The sequence below is a fragment of the Aptenodytes patagonicus genome, chromosome 13 (genome assembly GCF_965638725.1).
Source record: "Aptenodytes patagonicus chromosome 13, bAptPat1.pri.cur, whole genome shotgun sequence".
NCBI lineage: Eukaryota > Metazoa > Chordata > Aves > Sphenisciformes > Spheniscidae > Aptenodytes > Aptenodytes patagonicus.
In genome coordinates, this window is record NC_134961.1 from 1,283,744 (window position 1) to 1,301,785 (window position 18,042).

Consider the following 18,042-nt stretch of genomic DNA (forward strand, 5'->3'; position numbering starts at 1 on the left):
TAAGTGTAAATCACCCTGTGACCAAATGTTTTCATTTACGCTGAACCAGAGCAACTGCTGTATTTGCACCTGTGCAAATGTAACTGAACCCAGCATTTAGCCCTTACTATTATTTTACTATAGTTAAAAAAAAATTGTAAATTGCAAAATATTTCCTACACTAAATCTTTTTCTGGCATCAGAGCTGAATTTGGCTTGTGCTTCACTCTAGGTCTTCTCACTCTCTTGTACTGACTCTGGGGTTGCGACCAGTAGTGATGTGCCAAACAGCCAGCAGATGGCCCCTGAATTCATCCCTTTCTTTACAGTGAGGTCTTTAATGAGTTCCTGAAACAAGATTAAAATCTCTTGTACTTAATGAACCTGCTGCCTCAACTCAAGAAGGGCTTAAAAATAAACTAAGGCAATTAGAGACGTAGTTAAATTTAGCATGCAAAAACAGAAGGCCAAGATTCCTGTTTGTACCACCAGTCCAGCACACAGGATTCAGAATAGCATGGAAGTCCCCAAGAAAATGTTTTTCTAGCATAGGCGACTGTTAGCTGGCACAAAGCCTGTATTTCTGGCCTCCTCTTCATCTTCCCACTTGGTACCAGTGAAAGCAAATGGAGAGGGATTTGCTGGCACGGCACTCTATGCTTAGGTTGAGTTTAGCTGGTTTATGGTCTCCTTGGCTGCAGTCAGCAAGCCAGAGGAGCTGAGGCTGCTTCTGCCTCTGCCATGGCCCAGGATGGCACAGATCTAGCCTAAGGATTTGCCTTAATAGCCAAAGCAGAGAATCTAGGCCTTAAATGTCTCTGTTACAAACAACTTCCTTTACACGGGCAGAGTCTGCTTGCTTGCTCTCTGTGTTCTCTGAGTAAGAGATGTTATGGAAGCGTGTGCTTTGGTACTCTTAAGGCACAGATTAAAGCAAGTCAGGAACTTTACAGACTGATGACTCTTCTCAGTAGTTCTGCTCATACAACCAGAGCAGTTAAAAAATGACATGCAGTAATCCTGCTTTAATAACTTGTTGTCTGCTTCAATAGGTTTCTTGGCCAAATTGCTGCATATATGCTCAGAACCAGGAAGCTCACCTTCCGTACTGAATGCAACAGGACTACCAAAAAGCTGTAGAGAAACTTCCATTTAAACTTCTGTGTGGAGACCCAGTCTGATGGTTTCACAGGGGCTCCCACCTTTGTCCAATGCACTTTCCAGCTATGGAATGAATTGAACAGTCAGGTCTTTACAAAGAAATGGCTGCTTTCAGTGCTGGAGTTTGAAATGGCCCCAGGAAAATGTGAAATATTTAATCCTTTATATTCCTTGGCATATCTTGGAAGTGATTAAAATGAGTTTAGGCTTATTCTTGAATGTACTTATGCATGATCTTGACAGATGGGAACATACGTTGCTGTTGCTTAAGGGAAAGGTTAATATAAGTAAAAAGAATATAGTTTCCAGAATTACATGCATGAACTTGCTGTCAGTAGAGGTCCTAAATACTCCTCCATTCACATTAGCAGGATGGTTCAGATTAAACTTGCAGAGAAGACAATAACGTAAAATGTCCATGGGCTAAATTCTATTTCTCATTTAGAAGAGGGCACGAGGACAAAAAAAACCACTTCTGTACCTTTTGTTTCCTCCGGTCTTGCTCTTTGACAGGTCCTGTGTTTGTTGGCAGAAGGAATAGCTTCCATAAGTTTGCAATGTGTATGAACAAGTGCCAGTCACGTTTAATTATATAGAGAAATACTTTCTGCCATGCATCTCTTTCTTGGAATCAGAATAGAATTCACAACTCCTGGCCTTACCTCAGGGCTGTGATCAGTGATGCTATTTGTAGATGAAAGGAGGCTGAATCTGTCCCTCTGTTTTTCAAAGGGGCTGTACAGGCTTGTCTGACACAGCCATGCTACCGTTAAAAAAGCTGTATAATTTAAACTGTATTCCTAGTTTTTTCTCGTGCCTTCTTGTTTAGCATTGACTTAGGTTGGACTACAGTTCCAAATCTTAACACACTGGGGGATAAGCTTGGTCACAACTTGTAAACACATTATTACACAAATAATGCTTCCATAATTATTATTCTTAGTGGCAGGGAATGGAATTCAAGGTTTTATCTGAGATTATGGAGTGGAAGTATCATGCAGTTATTTTTATTTTAAAAACAGAGAGATCTGTCCAGCTATGTGCCAAGCACCTGGAGTTCCCACAAGCTTCAGCAGACATTGTAAGCAGTTAGCAGTTCTCAGAATCGCAAACCCCCCCATATTTACTGCCTTGGAGAATTCACAGGTCTTGAAGGGTTATCTGCATAGTATTTTGTAGCTGGATGCAAGATCACAGAGCCTGCATGACAAACTGGATGCAATCCATTCCTAAACTGGAAGTTGATAGTTTGAAAAGCAAGCCGCTTGAGCTCTGGTAAAACTTCCTGTTGAAGCAGCTGAGCATAGTTTGCACCCACCCCCTCTTTTTTTCTTGGGGGATTTCCATAGAGTATCAGGGGAAATACATGACAAGATAAATAGATTAAAGACTAGGAAAAACAAGGCTTTACTCAAGTTAGTAAGTATATGGTGAATCTCCTGGAGTATCAAACTGGAGCCATTTCAACAGTATTTAAAGCCAGCTAGGAGCATGTGCCAAATACCAGCCTAGTTTTCAGATGGCTGAGGACCAATTCCATGTTCTATCGTAGCATTTCAAAGTGACCGAGTACAATTTCCTTCTCTGCTGTGGGTCTGGAAATCACAGCACATTTTATTTGTGAGGCAGTTTGAAATCATTTGAAGAGCAATGCTATGGAAGATACAGATGCTACTCTTCGGGTTTTGGAGGACATGATACTGTTTCAGGAATGTCAAAGGGAATAGAGATTAATATTGAAAGTTTCTTGATAATCTTACACTGTTCCTCTTCAGAGTGTTTTACAGGCTTTTGATAATTAATCCAGCTAGACAGGGACTAGGATAAGGAAATATTATCCTCACTTTACAGTTTCACAGAGAAATACTCCATTCCAGAGCCAGGACTGAGGCACAAGTTCCTGATTCCCAGTCTTGTGCTCACATGGAATCTGTAAGTAATTAAACTTCTTTTACTTATTTCAGCTGCTTCTCATTAACCAGGAGTGTAAACTCATTAGAGGAGGAACTTTTTGTTACATGTACTCAGAACACCAGCACAATGAGGCTATGAATTGTTCTAAGCCTCTCTAAGTGTTATTGCATGTAAACACCAATCATGGAAAAGGCACTTATCATTTTTAATTATGTCTCGGAAAGAAAACTAAATCAATTAGGATTCAATGTTACTTTGATTTAAATTTCAGTGCAATTTTCAGAGCAGTTCTTTGTTTACCTGAGGAGTTGAGCCTTTGTCAGAGACTTTTTCCCACTTCTAACAAATAAAGAAGAAATTGTTCCTACTTCTATCAAATAAAGAAGCTGCTTGTTACCAGTTATTCGTGCCATTATTTGAATGTTTTTTAGCTGCACTCAGAATTGTTGCTAAATGGCCTCAATTTGCACAATTTTTCTTGAACATATTTGTGTGCAAATGCCCATTTTTCGAACATTTTTGGTTTGTTAACATACTTCACAACCATGTGAATGTTCTGTGTTCTAATCAACATTAGAATTACGTTGGAATTGGTCCTTAGTCATCTTAAAGCTAGGTTGGTATTTGACACATGCTCCTAGCTGGCTTTAAATACTAATTAGAACATTCTATGGCCTAATGAAGTAATTCCAGAGCAATTCTATCAAGGAAGTCACCGTTGCTTTAACTGTACTTGCTTATCAGTGCTGACTGATAGGTATTCTTGTTTCATTCATAGTACTCTGGTCTAGTGAACTCGGACTGACTAGAAAGATATTGTCCAAAAAAGAACACTAGCTGGTTGTGTAGGACTCTCTCATAGTAGTAATGTTCCAGGACAGGACAAAGCAAGAGATCACAGTAAGACACACCAGCATATACAAGAAAGACAGCGTGGCAGGGGCAGTGCTGTGTACTCACATCAGGAGTACTGGCAGGACAAGCAGAAGTATGCAGGTTAGGCCAGGGAGCACACTCTAGGGTACAAGATTCTTCTTACTCAGGAGAAAATGCTTGATGCTGTGGAGTTGTATTTTTCACTGCAGATAGCAGAATAAATGTATGATGAATTTTGGGCCAAAAATACTTTCTGCCTGTGTGGTCCTGAGTGATCACACAGCGTCTCTCTGCTAACATTCTATGGGCCAGATCCTTGACTCTTGCCAGAGAGGTTATGCATATCTTTGATAGCACAGATGAGCTGTTAACTCTAGTGAAGCAGTTGAGAATTCCCTTAATGCAGGCTAAAGCAGAAGTGGCATAGAACAGTGTAATTCACACTACATCCCATCTCTGTTGTCCTCGTTTGCGTTGAGAGGGATTATGGAGAGGATGAAGAGGGATTTTTGTAGAACACTGACTGTCCTCAGCCAGAAATGTAACTGATCCTAGCTATCATCAACTGCCAGTGTTGTGGTGGCCGTAAAGCTACTTTAAATTGCACTTGGGGTTGACCATGCTCAGCTGGCAGCAATGTGAAAAGGTATACAAGGTGAATTTTGCTATCCTTGGTCCTGTGCCGAGCAGAGCTCGGTTCCTTCTGTGCGTCACATCTGAACTGCGCTCCTATATTCGGTAATTTCTGGTGACAAGCTGACGTTTCTCTTTGACACTTGCCCTCTTTATGCTCCAGCAGAGACGCTGTCTAGCTTTAGCACACTCATGCTGCCAGAGATGGAAAAGTGGTTTCTTCTGAATCAGGAGAGGTTATATTCTTCATGTCCAAGACTAAGAATAACTGTCCAGAATAAGAAGATAACTTTCAGCAAAGAAATTTTTTTCTTTTTTTTTTTTTTAACTTAAACTCATACGATATGTAACGCCCTAACTGAATTGGAGAACTACAGAGTTCATAGCAAATAATGCTTCCATTACGCAGCTCTTTGAACTTCTGCAATCTTACTTTGGCAGAGATATCTGCTTTGGAGGATCGTAACTCCTCCATTTTAGCAATCTGACGCTCAGTTCAGATCAGAAAGTTTCAATAACATCTTGCCACCATCATTTTTCAGATCCATAACCTCAGCATGTTTGATACTCAGAAAGCCATTGGTGCTATAGAGAGTGAATCTAGTACAAAAATGCATTAACAGAAAGACTATTCAGACCATTAACATCAATCGTACACTCTGTTTTGTCACTAAATGTTGCCTTCCTAATTACAGTATGTTCTGCCAGTTGCATGCAGGAAATGCAGATACTTTCCCCGTTCTTACCCTTTGCTCCCACTTTGCAATGATAAAGCAGTTCTTTGAATGGTTTCAGGGTTTATTCCACAATTTAATGTGGAATTTCAAATAATCTCACAGATGGCATTGTCATCATTTTTTGTTCCCCACAGAATGAAAATGAACAAACACTTGACATTTCCAATATGTCTTCATCTAATGCAAGAATTTTTAGAAGCCACGAAAGAGTGTTATTTGCTTTGCCTTAGATGGACAGAATTGTTAAATGTGTCCTAACTATCTCCTCTCCTACATTAGCAACATGACTGCGTGGAAAATAGATGTATAACCACATAATCAACATGCTTGTGTTTTGTACTGTGAGTTCTGTCTATAATGAAGCATGAACATGCAATGGTAGAGCTATTTCAGCATAAGAGTATAGAATTTTCATTAGAGAAATTAGCTAGAGCTGCTAAAGTACCTAGAAATCTGCTCACATTTACAAACGTACAGCAGATGCATCATTTGGCAAAAGATTTCTGCAGTCGGTAACTTGCCATTCATCAGGGATTGCCTCTTAAATCTGTGATCCAAGCTAGGGTGCAGATGACATAGAAGGATGAATTTAGACATGGCTGAAAACAATTATTTTGCTTAAGCCTCCAGCCAATGAGAGTAAGATTCTTCCTATTCCTCCCCTTCCCCCTCGCCCCCTCCAGTAAAGACGGAGGAGATTGTGTGAGCATAACATTTTACGTGCGGTGGATGTTTTGATTTAGGTCTTACTATTGTAGAATCTGCTCAACACAGTAGAGAGTGTTTTTTGATTGAATATGATTGAATATGATACCTTGCTTCAGTGTCAGCATCAGTTTAGTATTGGAAAAGGTGCTAGAAGGGAAAATAATGAAGTTTTGTTTACCTGCAAAAGAGAGACTGTATCTATTAAAAAAAAAAAAAAAAATGGCCTCTCCCTGGCCTATCCTTCCACTGGGAGAAACCCTCAGACTGGGTGAGCTGATTCTGCTGGGAAATACGAACTGCTTTCTGGGGTCTGTGTGGCGAAATGAACTTTCCAAACGTGTAATGTAGTGTGGTTCCCAAACAGCAGCTGATAGCAACCGCTCTCACTTGCTATCAGCCTTGTACCTAGCTGGAAACCAGCAGCAAAGTTGTCACCTGGCCCTCTTGGCTCCCGAGCTGCTGCTTGGTCATTCCAGCCTCCAACAGTTTTGATAATGTTTCCTAGTGTTAGGGCAACAGAGCTGTTTGTCCAATCTTGTATGCAGGCGTAGTAAAAGCAGTGCCAACTAGTCTTTTAAAAAACCATCAACAAAAGCATCATTTAACCAATTAGAGCTATTTTATTAGAAACAAAATGACATTAATATTGGCTGACAAACTTGTATCTGCTAAGCTTCGGCTTGCTGTGATCATAAACAGCTCTTTTTTTAAAAAAAAAAGATAATATGGAGGTAAAATGCCACTTTTTTAATGATTGTCTGTATGGATGCCTTCACATTACAGGTTTTTTTTATGAGTAGTGGTTTCCTTTGGGGCTATGCCTCTGTGTGTGTAACTTCAACGCTGCTGTAGCTGAAGGCTAGAATATATGGGTATCCTTATGTTGTCTTGCAATTCCTTTTTCCTCATTTCTTTTTTGGTGTGGATTTGGGGGGAGGTTATTCCTTGGCTGCTTAGTGTGGTGACTGCTTCTACTTGCACTGTCCTTATGTTAGACTGGAGAAAGATGGCCAGAACTGGGGGTGGAGGGGTGGTTGGAAAATTGAGCTGAAGGGCTGTAAGTTGCAATATTATAAACTGTAGTTGCAAAATAAAATAGCAAGCACTTTAGAAATAAGAAATTTTATCTTATTTACTCTATGGTAATTGTTGGCACTTGACTACAATCAGCTGTAAGCCTGTCTGTGATTGACAGCACAATTCTAGCCAGAGCAACCAAAAATAGCCCAGCATTTGAGCAATTTTAGTCTTTTTATAATCTAATACCGTCACAAATAAAAGCCAGTGTAACACACAGGTAAATTGAACTCTCTTCATAGGTAGACTAGGGTAAATTGTGCAATGCTGTGGGGAGGCATACCAAGAAAGAACTGAATGTATCTTACTTCAGCAATTCTTGCCCAGAATTAAATAGGATTAGCTCCTTTTTTTGTTCATTAGCCTCAATATTTCTGAAATGAGTTAAGAAGTTCTACACCTGGTTTCTTGTTGGGGTAGGAGGCTGGCAGAGGGAGGAGAGGGAAGGGCCAACATTGATCAAAACCTCACTCATTCTCAGAAGGAACTTTGCTAAGTAAAATTCTTAGCTGATCTTGGTCAGAAACCCCATTGAGCCTACCCCTGCTGCTGGGCCAAGCAAATTTGGAATAGCTGGAAATTTCCTGCTGAAGCATTAGTAGATACTGGTTTGATCTTTAGCTCGAGTTACCTCCTGTCATTAATCCCCACACCCTTCTTGAAAGAGGAAGAAAGAATCATTTCTCCAATATAAGATATAGAAGGTCATCTTTTCCTGCAAGTCTCCCAGTTTCTTTTAAGGCCTCTTCCTTGGAGAATTACAATGGTAGGGTCAAAGCCCTGATCAATTCTGTTAGCTCCCCAGGACTACAGTAACATTAGTAATGCAGATCTGCAGCATCAGAAACTTTTGCATGGCTATTCTTCCTTTATTACTAATTACAATTTTTATTTAGTACTTGTGCTGTGTCTGTGGTAGATGTTTCGGCACCAAAGCACTGGATGATGCAATAGATCTGCTTGGGGCTTTTTATTAGTATATTTTTGTGGAAACCGTTTTAAGGAATTGTCTATTTTGAGGACAGGCACGGAAGTCAAGCTACATTAACTTGTCAAGTGGATTAGTCATTAAACACCTTTGTGGACATTTTAATTCAGAATTAAAGAAGCTTTAATTGGATTTAACTTACTTTGCTTCCAAAGTAAATTCAGGTAAATCAAATTAAGGTTAATTCAGTGTAAAGGTATGGGCAGACATTATCATTAAGGGCTACCTGGAGCAACTGAAAACATAACTGCTTAGCTGCTCCTCAACACCCTCCTGCTCCCTTTGTGTTCCTGTGGTGTTCCACAACTCAGCTCACAGAAAGGGGTGCTTGCTAGTCTCATACTAAGGTAGGTTATTTCAGATTAATTCTGCTCACCTTAATTAGCAGTTTAGTCTGTTGGCTGATTGCGTTGACATGTACAGGAAATGCAGTCGTGTTGCACTTTGACTCTGCAGTGGGGAGCATAGCCCTTAGCTGATGCTGTAACAAGTAGCTTAGAAAAGTTAACCCCATAAACACCTCCAGCTATTTGCAAAATGAACATGTGTCCATGCCTGTAGAATATATGCACTCAGGATGCCTGGGGGGGTGGACCTGAGGGCTCTTATTAAAGGATCATAACTGTTGAGGAGCAATACTCTTATGTATACTGGAGAATCTTTGCAGTTTTAGGGACTAGCTTCCTAATTTATAAAAGAAATGTCAGGGGCAGCAAGTTGAATATAGATAGGAATAGCGAGCCGGCTAATAATTACAGCTGTGGCTACTCTATCTTTGGAAAAACAAAAGAGATCCCATAAACTATAACTCCCACAGTTCGAGCTTGGGGCTGTTTCTTAAATAACAGGTCTCTTAAAGGAGAGGGAATTTGCATCCTAAATAATCAAGCTTCAGTACTAAAGTGAAGAAAGGAGATGAGTTCACTTAAATGTAACATCATTTACGAATGACATATGTTAGACGAAGCAGAAAATAATGAAAGTTTTGACACTTCTATCAGGCTTGTTTTGAAGCCATTTTACTGATTTAAAAAACCAACACCACCACTGAATCTTAAAGAATGCAGAATAAATTTGATCATACTATTTCCAGCTGTGACCACGTAATCTTCCATTCACCAAGCAGTGTTTGACTAAATGAAGACCCAGGTGACAGCTCTCCACGAAAAACTGAAGTGCTCCAGAAGGTGTCCCTGATATAATGACCTAGCTTTTATGGCTCATGCTTCCTCTTTGAAAAATGCTTGCTAGATATTAATTGCCCCTCGTGTGATGGCAATGAATGTAATTCATTCATGATGATGAATGCAGTTCCAGTAATCCACATGACTTCCATTTTCATACTTTTTTTTGACAGGAAGCTTCTTATTTGCCAGATACTGACACATTGCCTAGACCACACAGTATGAAAAATGAGGTGCTGCTTATGACCACTTGGCTGTCAAGTTGTGGCCAAGTAGCTACAGATCAGTGCGGTGGGCAGGTGCCTAACATGGTGCTGAGAGCAGCCAACATCTACCAGGCCCTTGTGACGTGGCTTCTCTCTCTGGTGAGTACGTGCAGTGACAGTGCACAAAAGAAGGTTCTGCATGATTAGGGCTGTGTTTTGCCCTGCAGTGAATATATAATCCTTCTTGAAATCTCTTTCTTCCAACAGCTATAAAACAGTGGCTGAACAAGGGGGAAATTATGTTCTAACTCACCTTAAAGTCAGTAAATAAAAGTCTTGCTGAAGTCAGTGGGAGCTGGATTGTGCCTGTAGTTTACAAAGAACATGGCACAGAAAGTAAAAAAATTGTTGAGCAAGACATGCAGTAGTCAAAAGTGACTACTGGAAGTAGAGGGCTGTGTAAGTATTATACTTTGTCCCTGGCAAAAGAAGTGAACAGACACAGGTGCCTATTTCTTACCACTTGTTCTAATTAAGAATAGATCCTTTGTGATAGTCAAGAGGGCTATAAACAAGTGGTGGTCTGTTTCATCTTAATTGCCCTTTGAATCACATATTTTTCTCCTCTAAAGAAACCACCATTTCCTCACTCTTCCCATTCATCCCATATTAGCCTCTTCCTCTAGGCAAAAGAGGCAATGCGTATTTTTCCTCCCCACCCCGCACGTTGGCCTCATTCTTTTCCATGGTTAAAGACATTGGCATACCAATAACAATCCATGCACTCAAGGTAGATTTCATCCTGAGCAGACAGCCTGCACAAAGGCTTTTAAATCACTTAAACTCCACTTAAACAGTATTAATTATTAATGATGTTCACACTTCCATTAAAACATTGCTAACATTCCTTAATGTTAGTTTAATGCTAATGAAAATTGCCACTTGAACAGCCCCAGAGTCTGAATCTTCCATTCAGAAACTAGTTAGCTCATGACCAGCTGCAGTGTGGGCTTTCTTCCATTGTGTTATTCCCATTTGAAAAACCTGAGCTCTGACTTGTAGCAGCTCTCTCCAAGCCTGAAAGGGTATCTCAGCTTCCAGGGCTCAGGGTCACTCTGCTGAGACTATAGGGTCAAATGTTGTGATGGACTTTGTGCCCAGTAGAAACTGCGGTAAAATCCACCAGTTTATTTCACGCAAGTTCTCAAACAGCTGTTGGATAGCAATGAAAAAGTCTGCATTTCTTTAATTAAAAAAAGTGGAAAGGTTGAGGCATTTTTAGACCAAATTCTCATCTGGTCATAATCTATGTAATTCTGCTGATTTGCCGGCTTCCTGGCTTGTGTAAATCAGCATATCTTTATTGATTTCATTGGAGATATGCTGATTTCTACCAGTTGAGAACACGATCCTCCAGATGTGAGCATTCCCCTGTGGCAGAGCTGCTACAGAACTTCCCGTGTGAAACCAGTGTTCAAAGCAGTCAAGGACTTGGTAGTGCTATTTCGAGTGATACAGCTGACCTATGCAACAGTTTGAAAATCCACTCAGGCCCTGTGTTGAGAACATATTTCTAAAGGCATTTATCTCACTGTAAACAGTTTTGGTTTATATATGCAGTAAATAGCAAGGCTGTTAATCTGTCTAGAGATTGTGGTGATCGTATAAACCATGAGAACAAGACTTAGGGGTTTCTGTATTCACCAGAATCCTGGGAAGGAATTATAGTCCTGTAATTCAAACTTGCCTGTCTCTTCATCTAGTGTGTGATCTGGTTCAGGCATCTCTGCCTCACATGGCTGCTATTCCTTTCTCTTGGCTTTGCTGGTTGCCTGTGTCTGACTTTCCCATAGCCTTCTGCCTTCTTTCACTGGCTACCCAGGTTTCAGGATGCTTTGCAGCACTACAGTGCCTTCCCAGTCTGTTTCAGGTATCTTTCCCATCTCTTTTCTGCCTTGTAATAAGGTTTTTCATGTATTCTGTGTGCTAAAATGCATCACGTTTCAGCATACTTTGAGCAGCCTTATGAACCAATGAGTGGTCTATCCTACTGGAACTCTCTGGAACTAAACTGATATTTACGATAAAAGATGTCCAGTGTTCATCTTGGGGTTGGCAGAAGTTGCTTTTTACCCTCCTTGTTTTGGATCAGATATGTATGTTGGAAAATAGAATGTTTGCCTCCCACACACGTGTGCGCACAAAAAAAATCCATCAAAAAGAAATCACCTCAATCTAACTAAAAGGTGGATTCACTGGATAGGGATTGATGGGGTTTTGGCTATTAGTGATCACTAATAGAGAAGACAAAGGCTTATTAAAGAAGCCTGCACTAGCTCCTCAGAATGGCATAATCACTTAGCACTGATTTTTGAACTGAGATTGGATTGATCTCATTATCATTAATAAAGGCAGCACACGGTGCCACTGTGACAAGAACATGCAGTGCAGCGTTGACAGGGACTCAGTTCTCATTTCTTGCTAGACTAGGAAACTGATGCAAGTTCTTGCTTTCATACAGTGAAACTGGTGGAAGTTGGAGCTTGCAAGTCCTCATTGAGAAAATAAATCCTATGATTTATCAAAACCTATGTGTTATTCCTATTTAATTTGATCTTTATTGATTTTTCTACTGACTAAACCACAGCTAATCCACTAATCAAGCGAGAGTGCTCCCTGGATTATTGTATATTATGGGGCCCTACTCAAAAGCAACAGAGCAAGATAAAGGGTTATTTTCAGTCTCTAAATACGGCCATCTGAAAATGAAATTATGTTCAAATGGATTTACAGGTGCCTCCTGTGAAAATGAAAGGTGGACCCAAAGCTCCATTCCAGGTAGTAGGGCTGCAGCAGGCCTGGCGAGAGGATGGCTTGGCCCTATATGCTTGTCTGATGCCAGCAGATGAGTCTTCAGCCCAGAACAGCACCAAGATCCAGAAGATAGAAGTGAGTAGCAGCATTTACACTTGCTAGTCATGCACAGCTGCCATAGGCGGTTACCACTGTTCTTGACTAAGGACCAGGCTTGGATATGCCAATTCAAGCTCAAACTTCAGCGAGCCAGGATAGAGCAGCACAAGTGCTGCTCTAAATTAGAATGGGGGAACAGCCCAGTACTGTGGGAACTGAAAGATTGCTTACAGCTAATTGCCAACTCACGCTGTCCTCAGTTATGCTGAATTTAGATTATGTGCAGATGAGAAACCAGCTCTTTATGGCGTAAGTCTTTTGTCTCTGCTGCTCATTAGCTGTTAATACATTTTTGGTGGCTGTAACCCCACAGTGCAGAAATTTGACTGGATTCAGAGGAGACGTATCTTTGGCATGCATTATGGTTTTTGCTCTTGTATTTTATCCATGTGAAAAGTGTGGCCCACGAGGGGGAATATTGTCTTGCTATTTGGCTCCCAGGAGTTGAGGCCTGGAGGCAGGACCTGAGACTCCGTTCCCTCAAGTCTGGTAGACTACAGAGTCTGTGCTGTGCAATAAAACGCCAAGCTGAAAGGTCTAGCACACAAGCTGAAAATCTAGCACATGTAGGTGGCACAGTGTAACATAGGGCATGATATGAGCTTGTGTCCTGAAAACAGCAGAGCTACGAAATAGCAGCTCTGGGTCCTAGTTTGTTGGTTCTGTCTTTTCACAAAGCTAATGTGATACAGATTGGTACTCTGAGCATCTTGTTCTGTTTTCATTTTTGGAGACAGCTTGTTAGGTATTATTGCTACTCTTGCCTGGTATAAATACCTATCCTACCTATGCAGTATAGCTGACTCTTGCTGGAAAATGTACCCAGGTATATCTGGGGAGTAGCGATCCTTGTGTGCCTGAGATCTTCTGTGGGTCACTTGCCTGAATAACTATCCTGGTACTGAATAACCTTTGAGATGCTCTCCCTGCGCTCTGTTGAGGCTGGTGAGTTTCTCTCAGGTGGCTCAAAGCAACACTTGTGGCTTTAGCGAGCTGGTAGTGGATTTTCTACTGTATTTTTGCCTGCCTCACCCCCGGTGATGTTAACAGGAATGTGACAATAGATGTGCTCATTCTCGACACTTCCTCTGTGCTGAAAAGACCCCATGGGACCCAATAGCAGGTGGTCTTAGGGGGGGCCCCAGGTATCTGAGTCACACCTGCTGGACACATCATGTGAAGTTTAAATGGAAGAGGAGGTTTAAACATGTTTTAAAAACATGCTTAAGCTTCCCCCTACTCAGCTGCAGCAAGCATTCTTCACTTGCAGCTGCCTGCCTGTGAGCAGTAAACATTTAATTTCCCATGATGTATCATAAGGCCTGGAGTATGACAGCTGTGGCTCCAGTGCTCCTGCAAGTAAATGACTGATGCTGGTAACAAATGTCATGATTAAAACACTACCAAAAAAACCCCAACCCCAAAACAATAAGCAACCTTTCCGTTAGTGTTTGAGCACCTGTTGTCAGAAGCAGGAGGGCTAATGAGACTAAGCAGCCCGCTAGACTGGACAAGGGCTTAATGTTGATTTCTGTCTAAGGCAACTGAATTCAAAATGTTTGCTCTATGGAGCAAAGAAAATGGAGGAAGAGAGACTGACCTGCCTTCTGTCCACTTGCCTTGTTGCTCTCTGCTGATTTCAGCTGAGGGCTTGGCCAAAGCATCAAAATTATTGAGCACTGAGTATGCTCAAAATATGTATCTAGTGTTACGCAACTGATGAACTTTTGAAGCTGCAGGCTCGGGCTGCTGTGAACGTTTGGTTGGAGCTGGGAAGGGTTGTATCACAAGTTGGTGGAACAAGCCACACAGAGTTTTCAGTCCATATATAAACTGTAAATGCTATTCTTATGCCCCATTTTATTGACGGTGCTGTTGAGTTCAGCTAGTATGCACAGCAGCGAACATACAAGGCATTTGGACAGTGTTCCTCAAAGCAAGACTATGTGTAACTGAGGTTTCCTCTCATTAGAGGCTCTACCGTATGTCTTTGTGGTAACAATGACTTTTGTCAGTTTCGCTTTCCTGAGGCATTTGTGAAGCTGCTGCTTTCCCCGACAGAGATCTAAGCTGATAGGAACACCAAAGGCTTTCAGAAATGTCAGCCACAGGAGAGACAAGGAAAAACAGCAGCAACTAGTCCTATCTTCCCATTCCTGACCCTTGAGCAGCTTCAACTATTGCTGGAGAGAAATGTGGTAGATTTTACTCTTCACACTTAAGTCTTCAGTCTCTCGCCGTAGTGTTAATGTACAGTTTTTTAATGGTTGAATCACATGACAAAATTCTGTCGTGGCACTTATTGGTTCCTGTTCCAGTTGTCTCCTATGGGCACAGAGAGAACCACTTACGAGGCTTACCTCCAAACTATGACTTTCTGCTGCATCTATTTGCTATAAGAATGTAGGGAAATCTTAGTTACTTTTTTTGGATTCTGTAAAAAAGACGTACCAAGTAGTGTAAATGTTAACCAGAAGCATTATGACAAATTGATATTTTAATGTTCTTAATGTGTAGAGTCCAGAGTCCATTTTCAGTGCCAAAGATGGGTATGTACAAGATTACACAACATATTGGGTACAGATTTGTGCCTGCTTGATGCTAGGAGGGAAATGCCCATCTTTCGCTGTATATCTGTACTCGTATCTCATAATAGCAGCAAAATGACAGTTGTCCATTGATTTTCTTCAGACTGTAATATGAATATGATTTTTACAGCAGACATGGGATTGCTAGTCTAAGAGCCTAAGGACCTATCTGTATCAACGAGGCAAGGTTTCACTTTCCCCAGCTTGCCCCCCTGTTAGTTCCCAACCCTGGTGTGATTGAACACGCTGAGCGCGTTTATCAGTCTCGTTGGCTTTGATGTTATTTGATCCTGTGGCTTGTTGCCTGCTATAGGGTCACAGCTCTAATGATGGGGTACAGTTCATCACCGAGAACTGGACCGAGGCAGCCTGTTAGTTTCATGTTACTATAGGTTGTTGCTGGTCTAGTTTGGGTTTTTTTTTCCCGGTTATTATTAATTGGAGCTGAGCTATATTCCAGACCTCTAAGCCATCAACTTTTTAGTTACTGGCCACTTCACTGTCATCTGTGTGTCTTTTATTGTTTGTCACATTTTATTTCTCCATCCCAAGGTCTGATGGTTATGAATACAAATATAAGAGTAGTTTCTCAAGGCAAAAGCTCCTGTTCTTAGCAGATCAATAAGCCTTTTGGCTTATTCAACTAGGATGGCATCTATTCCTATATCAAGTGGTTCTGCTATGTTTCCTCACATTTTTGTCAGTTTTTTGGGGGTTTAGTTTGTTTTTTTCATTTCTATCCTCCTCCAAACAACTGATAGAAGTGAGGCAAATTTGAACATCCCTGCATCACTTTGCTTTCTTGACTTCTTGTCAGAACAAATGCTTATGCTCTCACCTCTTGTAATTCTTGCATGCTGATAGACAAGGTGCAGTTACAAGCATGTCTGATGGGAATTAGATTTGTACAGCATATGCTTTCTAAGAACCTACTAAGCATTCCTGATTAGGCACACTAGCACTGTGCAGAGCAACGTGGTTCTTGCCTGTACACTTTGATCACTTAACAATTCTGTGGTGGCTCAGAAGAGCTCGTGATCTCTGTCATTGGATTTGGGGCTTTTTTGCAGACTTTTCCTGCTTGAGCTCTATTATTCTAGGTGCAATAATAGCTGGTGTAGAGAAGATGCTTTGCATAATTTTTGATTCTGTTAATTTCTAATTGGGTCTCATTGAGGTCACCAGTTTTGTTCTCCCGTCTCCTGGGTCAGGAACCCCGACAGTATCAGGACCTTCAATTCTGTCTTTGGACCTGGGAGTAGAGACTTTGTGGGGTGATATCAGGACCGTGGGAGGAGTGTGCTTTCTGTGGGTGAGGGGACAAGTTTAGAGCTCTGGTTGCAGGGATGCAGGGTGTGATGGTTTGGGAGGCTGAGGGCTGTTACATTAGGGGTTTGGTTTGGAGAATCTGAAGTGCAGCTGTAAGGCAGATGCGTGAAGCATGAGGCTGGGATGGTTGCAGACAGAGAAAGAGCTGCCACAGGTGCATGGTACAGAACAGAAAGTTCCTGAGGCCATCATCAATGCTTTTTAACCATTGACTCTTTGCAGACTAAAGAAGATCTACAAGGAACATCCATTTTTTACCAGGAGATTTCTGCATTTCTAGCCTGTACATGGCTTCCGGATGTTATCTGGTGGAGGGCAGAACTGGCCAATCACTTCCAAAACCAGCTGTGTCCGCTTCTTCCTGAAATTCCCTCTGTCCTGCTTAGTTACGTCACTGCTGTTAATCCTGATCCTCAGGTACTGTACAGAAATGCTTGGACTTCCGGTAATTTTTTTTCTCATTAGGTCCAGTAAAAGTTGTTCTTCCAGTGTTAAAAGGTATTCTCTTTGCTTTAGCTAAGGATTTAAGCAGAGTTTGAAAACAAACGCTTCTAAGCAGTGTAGATTTCCAGCGGAGTGTATGAGATTACAAGGATATAGCACCTCTTAAAATCGAGTGCTTAAAATCACTTGCCTGCCTAGAGACTTCTGCAAGAACATTCACCTCATGCTGTCTATAAGTAGAATGATGATTAACTTTTTCACTTCTGTCAGGTTAGCAAGTGCTCCGTAACAAATATTCAAGTGAATGAAATGTTACAAGAATTCATTATACTTGTTGGGGGAGTTTATTCCTCGAGGGCATCCAACATTGCTTTTAGGCCTTTAACAGCCTATCCTACCTTAGTGCAAATATTTAGACCAGGTTTTCAAAGAAGCACTGAATATGACCTGATTTCCATACCTTTTGAGGGATTGTTTTACTTATTTCTTTCCTATGACATCACCAGCCTTTGGACAATGATGGTCTTTTCCCAATATTACTAAATCAACGAAAACCTTGAGACACAATTCCAGGGAATGGTGAAGACTGCAATTCTGGTTCATAACGAAGTTTAGTTCTGAAAATAAAGTAGCATGAGAACTTTCCTTCAATTTCAACCAGATTTGGGGATTACTATTACTCTGCGAGAATCAATGCCGTGAAAGCTTAGGGGCTTAGCAGTGCAATAAAGGTTTATCCCACTTCTGTGGAGGAAAAGGAGGCTTAATGCTGTTGATTTGCAGTCAGCGTAGCTTTCAAGTAGAAGCAAGTGCTATAAAGCCGTCTGACGTACTTGTAAAAGATAAATCTGCTCTACACTTTTAAGGCATAAAATAAGGCATCATTTAAAAGAGTCAGGGCTTTTATGCAAATCCCTTATTAGGGGAATTATAAATCATTAGAAATTGAACAGCAAGATAGCAGGCACTTTCTGGGGGTGGATCTTTGCCTTGATGCCATAGAAAAACTGGAGTCAATTTAAAGACCACATTCTCTTCCTAAGTTTGAATGTTCTGTGCTGTCCAGGTTCCCAGACCTGAATTACACTGAGGTCACTATGTATCATGGCTTTTTGATAGATGTATCTTGCAGCTAAACAGAAAGGCTGATTTTGCAAAGCAAGCCTCACTGAACCAGGCTCTCGGCAGGGAGCAGCTAACCCTGTTGTCTGCCCCGAAGCTTTACAAAGTGGTACCAACTGAGAA

General features: G+C 41.2%; 1 protein-coding gene across 1 annotated transcript in view; it reads left to right on the plus strand.

Annotated features, from left to right (window-relative positions):
* Nucleotides 1–18,042, plus strand: part of DNAAF8 (dynein axonemal assembly factor 8) — a 92,279-nt gene that overhangs the window by 20,601 nt on the left and 53,636 nt on the right. Inside the window, exons 11-13 of the mRNA XM_076350588.1 lie at nucleotides 9,431–9,622; nucleotides 12,257–12,412; nucleotides 16,576–16,770. Of these exons, the coding sequence (XP_076206703.1) occupies nucleotides 9,431–9,622; nucleotides 12,257–12,412; nucleotides 16,576–16,770 (543 nt within the window). The remainder of the gene's footprint in view (nucleotides 1–9,430; nucleotides 9,623–12,256; nucleotides 12,413–16,575; nucleotides 16,771–18,042) is intronic.